This window comes from Otolemur garnettii, unplaced genomic scaffold (assembly GCF_000181295.1).
Source record: "Otolemur garnettii isolate 467f Iridium unplaced genomic scaffold, OtoGar3 scaffold00065, whole genome shotgun sequence".
In the NCBI taxonomy this organism is placed as follows: domain Eukaryota; kingdom Metazoa; phylum Chordata; class Mammalia; order Primates; family Galagidae; genus Otolemur; species Otolemur garnettii.
In genome coordinates, this window is record NW_003852460.1 from 2,518,862 (window position 1) to 2,528,549 (window position 9,688).

At 45.9% G+C, this 9,688-nt stretch overlaps 1 protein-coding gene across 1 annotated transcript in view; it reads right to left on the minus strand.

Moving 5' to 3' along the window:
• PRKX (protein kinase, X-linked) overlaps nt 1-9,688 on the minus strand; it is a 42,232-nt gene that overhangs the window by 18,750 nt on the left and 13,794 nt on the right. Inside the window, exon 4 of the mRNA XM_023515063.1 lies at nt 1,441-1,560. Coding sequence (XP_023370831.1) covers nt 1,441-1,560 — 120 coding nt within the window. The remainder of the gene's footprint in view (nt 1-1,440; nt 1,561-9,688) is intronic.

Genomic DNA, 9,688 nt, shown 5'->3' on the forward strand with positions numbered 1-9,688 from the left:
TTTCCCCACAGTTTTTGGCTGGGGCTGGGTTTGAACCCTCTACCTCTGGCATATGGGGCTGCCCTACTCCTTTGAGCCACAGGCGCCACCCACTGCCGACCTTTTGATCTGCCTGAACTTCACGCACCTGGATGCATCATGAGACACGTGGTTCTTTAGGATTCGTTAAAGACATCTAAGTCAGTGCTTCTCAACCTTCCTAATGCCGCAATGTATTTTCATTGTTAAAAGGGGGTCACGACCCACAGATTGAGAACCGCTGATCTAAGTAAATGCAAAATTGAAAAGACCAACAGGTAAGTCCCTGATAGAGAGATGGGCAGATAGACGGAGAGAGACAGGCAGACAGACGGATGGACAGGTGCATGTGTGAATGACAGACAGGTGATGTGTGAATCGAGAGGGTGACAGACAGGAAGATGGAGAGGGATGCTTGGATAGAGTTGATGGACAAGTGGACTGATTTATGGACAGATAACACGGATAAATGGACAGACAGACAGATAAACAGAGTTAAGAGATAAGTAGACAACAGGTCACTGGTGAACAAGCTTGATAAATTGATGGATAAATGGATGGACAGAACTGATACATAAATGGAGAGATAGATGAATGGATAGAGAGATGGATGGAAAGATGGATGGATGGATGGATAGATAGATACCTACATGGATGACAGACTGGTCATTGTGAAGAGAGAGGGTGACAGACAGGAGGACAGAGATAAATGGATAGAGTTGATAAGTGAACTGATTTATGAAGAGATAAGATAAATGAATAGATGGACAGATGAATGGAGTTGATAGAAAAGTGAAAACAGATCAATGGAGAGAGATGAGCAAGGTTGCTGAGTTGATGGAAGGATAGACAGAATTGATAGGTGAATGAAGAGATTGATGGATAGACAGTTGGAGATGGATGGACAGAATTGATAGATGAGTGATAGATTGATGGATAGATGGGTGGATAGACAAATAGATCAGATACAGCCAGCCAGATATACACAGGTTTTCACACCTTCCCCCAAGTCATCCCACATCCCAGTTCCCAGTGAGCCCTTAAATAGGACCAGCTCCAAAAATCACCCATGCAGGGACGGCATCTGTGGCTCAAAGGAATAGGACGCCGGCCCCATATGCCAGAGGTGGTGGGTTTAAACCCAGCCCAGGCCAAAAAAACCTGCAAAAAGCAAACAAAAAACAAAGCAGCCACACAAAGGATTAATATTCTAAGGAAGACAGGATACAAAAATCTCAGCGGGTCTTTCACAAGTCTGTGGCATTTGACTCTTACTCAAATGAGTCTACTTGCCAATCTGCACCTTCCAGTGCATCAGGGGGCTTGATATTGGAAATAACAAAACAGTCAGAAGCATCCTGGGGGTGGGGAGATGGATGTGGAGTGTCCCCTCCGGCCCCACCCCTGCCACATTCTACTTACCCCGAGAGCATCTCAAATATCAGGATGCCAAGGGCCCACCAGTCCACGGCCCGTCCGTGGCCCTTACTCTGGATGACCTCGGGGGCCAGGTACTCAGGCGTTCCGCAGAGGGTCCACGTCCTGCAGGGGCAACAGAGACAAGGCTCAGGTCACGGTCTCAGCTGATGAATCGACCTCAGAAGTTCTGACTGCGACAATAACTTAGTTGATCAAAATGATCAACTATGGGCTCGGCGCCTATAGCTCAACCGGCTAGGGCGCCAGCCACATACACCTAAGGTGGCAGGTTCGAATCCCCAGCCCGGACCCGCCAAACAACAATGACGGCTGCAACCAAAAAATAGCCGGGCGCTGTGGCGGGCGCCTGTGGTCCCAGCTACTTGGGAGGCGGAGGCAGGAGACTCACTTGAGCCCTGGAGTTGGAGGTTGCTGTGAGTGTGATGCCATGGCACTCTACCCAGGGGGACAGCTTGAGGCTCTGCCAAAAAAAAAAAAAAAAAAAAGATCAACTATGAAACTATGGCCTCTTCCTCTCACCTGTGCATGTGTGAGTCACTATAAACATCTTAAGAAAGGCTGTGCTACGGTTTATTTTACTTTCAAAAAACTCAGTTGACAGTGTCCTTTCTCTCTTTTTTTGAGACAGAATCTCACTCTTTCACCCTGGGTACAGGGCTGTGGTGTTACAGCACACAGCAGCCTCCAACTCTTGGGCTCAAGTGATCCTCCTGCCTCAGCCTCCCGAGTGGCTAGCACTACAGCCACCTGCTATCACATCCAGCTAGTTTTTCTACTTTTAGTAGAGACGGGGTCTCGCTCCTGCTCAGGCTGGTCTCAAACTCCTGACCTCACGAGATCCACCTGCCTCAGCCTCTCAGAGTGCTGGGATCACAGGTGTGAGCCACCGCAGTGGCTGACAGCATCCTTTCTGATTCACTGGTGTGAGTTTCCACTGGCTTGGCCGGTCACTGTTGCTAGGACGGCTTTATTTATTTCTGTTTGTGTGGCTGGAGTTTTACATTTCCTGATTTTTGTTTATCTCAAAACTTTCGTAATGACCCCTATAACTTTCCCGTGTCACAATAATAGCACAGTCCTTCGTCATTCTTGTCCTTAGAAACATTTTCAAAGCAGCTCAGAATCTAAGCAGCGGTCTTACTTAACAAGGCTTCTGTTTCTGGTCCTGTTGCTGCTTAGAAGCAAAAACAAAAAACAAAGCAAAACAAAAAAAAAGACAGTATCTATCTTAGAACGCAACATGGCATTGGCAAGAACCAAGAACCCATTCCTTCCCCCCACATTTCAAGGGAACCCACACATTTTGCTACATTTTCTTTTATTATAATGGCTAGTTTGGGTGGTGTTGCTGCTATCGTTACCATGGATACTTAAAAGCAAAAAAAAAAAATAATAACAAAACAAAACAAGAAATTGATACTCCTTGTCTTAATACAAAAGAGCACTTTTAAAAAAGAACTCAGCAGAAGTGCATTAATGTACATAGTTACTATTCAATTAAAAAAAAAAAGAAAGAACAACTCAGGCATTGCTCACTAAGGCCCCTCTGGCACAAACCCACACACTACCTCTACATGTGTTTAAAAAACACAACTCCATCCTGCAGGCTGAGGCTCCCAGGTACTCCTGACTTTCTCTCTACCTGACCTTCTAAAGCTCTAAACTGTTTGGAAACTTCTTTTCCACAGCAGCCCATGGTGGGCTGTGATTTTAAGCTCATCATGGGCTTCTGGAAATTGTTAGTGCAGGGACATCAGGACATCTGGGGTTTCAACGGGGGCCAACGGCTTTACAAAGACATTTTCCAGGAAGAGGAGTTAAGCCTGTGTGGCTGGAAGGGAAAGATTCTAACAAAAACAACAGGTTCTGGGGGTGGCCGTGGGGACAGGTTAGTCCTAAGTGGAGCTTTCTGTTAATTTGGTGACCACCGTTACCCATTTCCCGTGCGGCCTCGGTGACAGAGGTTGGTGTTTTCCATTCAGCCTGGACATGTTACAGAAAACATCATGCTGTTTACCTATAAATTTTAATTTAACGGCATGTTTCTTTTTAAATATGAAGAGAATTCTTGTATGTCAGCCATATGGGAGAATATTTTAAATATAAAATACTATTGTCAGAATAAGGGAAAGTTAGGCATAAGCCAACACGTGTCGTCCCGGCACTTTGAGAGGCCAAATGTGACGATCTCTTGAGGCCAGGCGTTTGAGACCAGCCTGGGCAATGCAGCAAGACCCCATGTGTATAAATAATGCACAAAACTAGCCAGGTGTGGTGGCAGGTGCCTGTAGTCCTAGTTACTCAGGAGGCTGAGGCAGGAGGATTGTTTGAGGTTGCTGTGAGCTATGATGATGGCATGGTGCTCTACCCAGGGTGGCACAGTGAGATTCTTATCTCAAAAATTTAAAAAAAGGAGGAGGGGGAGGGGAAGGGAGGGAAGGGAAGGGGTCATAATGCTTAATTAAAATCCACAAATGTGTGAGGTTTCTGCTGACATCTCTAAACAGTATGTCTGACCATCCACCTGTGGGTGGAGACCACCATCCGTGAATTTGTTGTTAAGCTTCAGAAAGGTGATGTCCTGAGGTCTCCAGGAGAGAGGACATTAGTCAGGTCCTCCTCGAGGTCTCCGGGAGAGAGGACATTAGTCAGATCCTGCTCAGAGCAGGGAAGAGAAGGGAGGTTCACAGTGCAGAACCCCCACCTCACACCCATTACGATGGCTACTAAAAGCACAAAAAAATAACAAGCACTGAGTGGCTGTGGGGAAACCAGAAGGTTCGTACAGGGCTGCTATAAGTACAAACGCTGGGACTGCCTTGCAAAGGAGTAAGGTGATTCCTCAACTGCTGAACACGGAATTGCCATGTGATCTAGCAACGGTATTTCTGGGCGTGTAACCAAAAGACTTGAAAAGCGGGGTCTTGAAGAGACAGGTGTACACCTGTGTTCAAGGCACCATAGTTCACAATAGCCAAGTGGGGGAACTGTGGAATATTCTTCAGCCTCAGAAAGGAGGGAAGTTCTGAGCTATGGTACAGCAAGCATGAAGCTTGAGGGCGTTACGCTGAGCAGAATAAGCCTGTCACGGAGGGACACGCACTGTCTCTTTCCGGACTCGGGCAGTTGTCAGATTCACAGAGACAGAAAGGGCTGCCGGGGGAGGAGAAGGCAGAAATGCCTTTATAAGAGGCACTCAATGTGACTCCTGTCCATCATCTGTTATCGGTGTGTATTAACTATTATCATTTTAATGTTTTCCGTTCTTAAAATGTGTGGGGTTTTTTGGCACCCTCTGTCTGTATAAATACAGGAGACACTTTGCAAAGAAGCCCACCTCCAAACCAAAGCCACAAAAAAAGAAACGCTGTATTTTGCAAGTTTAATGTGAAGGGAGTCAAAAGCCAATTCCACAGAGTCAGATAACCATGCTCTGTACATGACCAAGTTTGTACAAAGCCTATTTAATTTTTTTTTTTTTTGAGACAGAGTCTCACTATGTCACCCTCATTAGAGTGCTGTAGTGTCACAGCTCACAGTAACCTCAAACTCTTGGGCTTAAGGGATTCTCTTGTCTCAGCCCCCCAAGTAGCTGGGAGTACAGGTGCCTGCCCCTGACACCCAGACATTTTTTTCTTGCAGTTGTTTAGCTGTGGTTTATCTGGCCTAGGCTGAGTTTGAACCCACCACTGTTGGTGTATGTGGCTGGCGCTATAACCACTGTGCTACAGGCGCCAGGTCTTTTTTTTTTTTTTTGAGGCATGGTCTTGGTCTATAGCCCAGGTTGATGTGTGCCGAGGTGGCATCCTAGCTCACAGCAACCTCAACCTCCTGGGCTCAAGTGATTCTCCCACCTCAGCCTCCTGAGTAGCTGGGACTACAGGCATCTGCTGTCATGCTTGGCTAATTTTGTTTTTTAATAAAGACAAGATCTCCATGGGTTGCCCAGGCTGGTCTTGAACTCCTGGCCTCAAGCAATCCTCGCACCTGAGCCTTCCAAAGTGCTGAGATTACAGGCGTGAGCCACCACACCTGTTTTATGCCAAGCACCTCTAGCCCGAGCCTTCCCTTGTCCAAGTCATCCTGGGTTGGGCTTTTCACCTTCCTGCTTCCAGGAAAACCAGCTTTGTGATCTTGCTATCTGCAATCCTTTCCATTCCTATCACACCTCCCTGCTCCCCAAAACCTTGAACTCTTTTCAAAAAGACAAGAGAATCTTGCACATTGGCACGCCAGCCCTGCATTTTAACAAGGTCGCTACTACCCAAGGACAAATTCTGAAGACAGCAGTAAACTTACTTTACACTGATTGGTTCTGATAGAGAGTTCAGTGTCCCTGAAGTAGGAAAACAACCATCCACAAAATAAATGTGGCACAAGCTCCAGCAAACACAAGCAAGAAATAGAATCAAGCAGAGTTCTTCTCCCGCAGAGGAAAGCAGGCAGGGTCTGGTCTACCTCTGTGTCTCTGAAGTTGGAACCGCGCTTGGTACAACTAAGAGCAGCTCTTAGCTGCTTAGTAGCTCTTAGGGAGCTCTTAGCAGCTCCCTCCTTAACCCAGGCATCCTCAAATGGGCCACATGCAGCCCACCTAGGACATTTATCTGGCCCCCTGGGTGTTTTTTGCCACCGCTGCCTGTCCTGCTTAGCAGCTGACTGGTCCCAGGGCCCGCAGTCCAGCCCTCCAACGGTCTGAGGGACAGTGAACTGGCCCCCTGTTTAAAGAATTTGAGGACCCCTGTGAAAAGTGTCAAAGCAGAGTATCATGTGGTCTATTGTGGAGACATCCCTTGTCCTGCACACCTCCCCCAAATAGAATCACCCCCAAATCAACGACATTAATTCTGGATTTCCACCCTAGTGGCCTGAATGGGCTGGAAGTTTAGATCTTAGCTGGTATGGAGGCCAAGCAGGGGTGGGCACAGGGCACACTCCCCACTTACCCCTTGAAAGGGGGGTCTCTCTTTGGCTCTGTCCCCAGGGTAAGAAACACGCACCTGCCTAAGGCTGTATTAATTCAAGTCCAGCTTCTCGTGTGCCTCAGGGGCCCTTACGCCTCCCTAGCTAGTTACTTCTTCCAAAATGCTGCAGTGCCTGGCTGGATGTGCAAATAGGCACCGCACACTTGGATTCTAGGACACAGAGTTTAATTCTGAGACAGCCCCGGGTATTTTGTGGAGACACTGGTGCAGGCTGTGAATTATCTGATTCTCTTCACTCGCCTGGCTTTTGGGGTAAAATCACTGTGGCCGGGAGGCGGGGTGGAGGTGGATGACCGTGTAGGCTGAGGATACAGAGCCATGAAGACAGGACTCTACAAACAGTGGGCTGCACCTGTGTTCTCCACCCACAACTGGCCGCCGCAACTACGCCTGTGCTGGGCTGCACTGTGAACTCTGCAAAGCCCTAGTTCTGCGTACCTGTGAAAGGGACCGTATCTGTCGATAGGGGTGTGCAGAGGTCATTGAGTCAGGGAGAAAGCATGAGGATGGGGAGGAATTATCAGGAGCAAGGTTTACCGCAAGGCGATGAAAATGTTCTCAAACTACACGGGTGATGGCTGCAGAGTGTGGTGAGCGCATCTGAGTGGTGCACTTTGCGATGGTTATAATGGTGAATTTTACACTAAGTGTGTTTTAACGTAATAAAGAGGGGGGAGGATGGGGAACAGGAGAGAGAGAGAGAGAGAGAGAGAGAGAGAGATGGGTGCAGAGCCAGGACAAGTGATGAAATCCCTTACCCTTTATACTTGTCATAGAAGCAAATGCATTTTTCTCTCAAAGGAGTAGGACGCCAGTCCCATAACATGCTGGAGGTGGCGGGTTCAAGCCCGACCACAGCCACAAAAAAAAAAAAAAATTATCAAATGTGTTTTTCTTTCTTGTTTTCAGCAATGTTTCATGTTTTGTAATAATACAGGACATGAATTATAGCTCAGGATTCATGGAGGAAATATCACCCACCTTCATGTCAGAACTTTGGGTCAAAATAACGAAGCAGGGAGTTGGGTTTTCATAAAAAGGAAAGTTTGCGGGGTGTTTTTTTTCTAGTAGGCTCAGCTATGAGAACTGTCTGTGGGGCCAAGTGGTTGAGAATTTCAGGTGTATCAAAGTAGAAAGCGTGTGTGTATGTGTGTGTGTGTGTGTGTGTGGACATGGGACAGTTTCTGAAGGACAGCTCCAGGCCCTGGGGGGACGTTACCACCAGGATGAGAAGGGGTTTCCTCTGTGGCAGTGACTCCCACATACAACACGCCAGCCAGCAGGGGAAAGAACCAGGTCACCAACCACAACATGATAATGTGTGTACACCTGCCAGCACTGAACGGCAAAATTCAAACAGGGATCCAGGGAAAGTGCTGATGCCCCCAGCACAGACTCTCTGAGAAGTACACAGCCCCTCACTTCCTCCCTGAGTTCCATTAAATACTCCAAGTAAAAATCCAAGGAAGAGCTCTAAAGCAGCAGTTGTCAACCTGTGGGTTGTGACCCACAAGTACGGTATTAAAGGGCCGCAGCATTAGGAAGGTTGAGAAAAACCACTGCTCCAAAGTGCAGGCAGTCCCAGAGTTACAAAAAGGCCTTTTATGTGTGACTCACACTTACAAACAGAAGCACAAACATCAGACTTATTTATGACTTTCTGTGACAGCAACCGTGTTTCCCGGAAAATAAGACCTACCCCCAAAATAAGCCCTAGCAGGATTTCTATGCATTTGTTAAATATAAGCCCTACCACATAATAAGACCTAGTGGTGGGCGTGGCTATGCAGATATGGAGGACCCAGATATGTTGCATAGCCACCCCATGCATTTCCGCGGAGAGGAGACAGCCCCTGAAAATAAGCCCTAGTGTGTCTTCTTGAGAAAAAATAAATATAAGACAGTGTCTTATTTTCAGGGAAACACGGTAATAGGTAAAACAGGTAAAACCACCTGTTCCAACTTACATACAAATTCTATTTAATGCAGAAATCTAGACAAGCTCTCTCGTTTATAACCCAGGCACTGCCTATAACCAGAAAGTAAACTTTCCCAGTGTGTGAGTATTGCGTGTATGTGCATATATAAATGTAATTATATATTTATAAGCATACATGTTTAAATTTCCATTTATAATTTAAAAATACATGTGCACTATAAACATCAACATTTTTAAAAACAGAAAGATATTTGTAAGATTACATAATTATGCATAATTATCTATAATTACTGGCACATTTAAATTTTAACTTTTAAAAATAATAAATTATGTATTTATAAATATGCACTTTTAAATTTAAATTTATAATTATTATTTTTGTTGTTGTTTCAGTTGCCATTGCTGTTTTAGCTGCCTGGGGCCAGGATCAAAACCGTCACTCTCGGTATATGGGGCCAGCACCCGACCCACTGAGCCACAGGTGCCACTCTTTAAATTTATAATTTTAAAATACATGCATAACATATACATTTAAATTTTAAAGATTATAAACAGATAATTGTCAACAGGGCATTTGCACTAGATTATTTATAGCAGCTCAATTTATAATCATCAGAATGTGGAAACAGCCTAAATACCCATCAACTCAGGAACGGATTAAAAATTATGGGTATATGTATACCATGGAATATTACTCACCCATAAAAAAACCCAATGATTTTACATCTTTGTATTATGGATGGATGGAGTTGAAATACATTCTTCTTGGTAAAGTATCACAAGAATGGAAAAGCAATTATCCAATGTACTCACTACTAATATGAAGCCAGCAGATGGTGTGGTGAGTGCCCACCCAGGAGAAAAACTCAGATCAATTCAAGATGGGAAGTGGGGTGACGAGGGAGGGGGAAAAGGGAGGGAGGAGCGCTGGATGGGGGTATCTGAACACCATCTGTGTGTGGAACGTAACTACTCTCTCCCTAACAATATCAAATGTTTTGATCTTCTTGTGTGTACCCTCACATTAACCCAAAATAAAAAAATAAATAGGGCCGGTGCCCGTAAGCTCAGTGGGTAGGGCGCCAGCCACATATACAGAGACTGGCAGGTTTGAACCTGGCCCTGGCCAGCTAAACAACAATGACAACCGCAACAACAAAAAAAATAGCAGGGCGTTGTGGCAGGCCCCTGAAGTCCCAGCTACTTGGGAGGCTGAGACAAGAGAATCAGTTGAGCCCAAGAGTTTGAGGTTGCTGTGAGCTGTGATGCCACAGCACTCTACCCAGGGCAACATAATGAGACAGTTGCA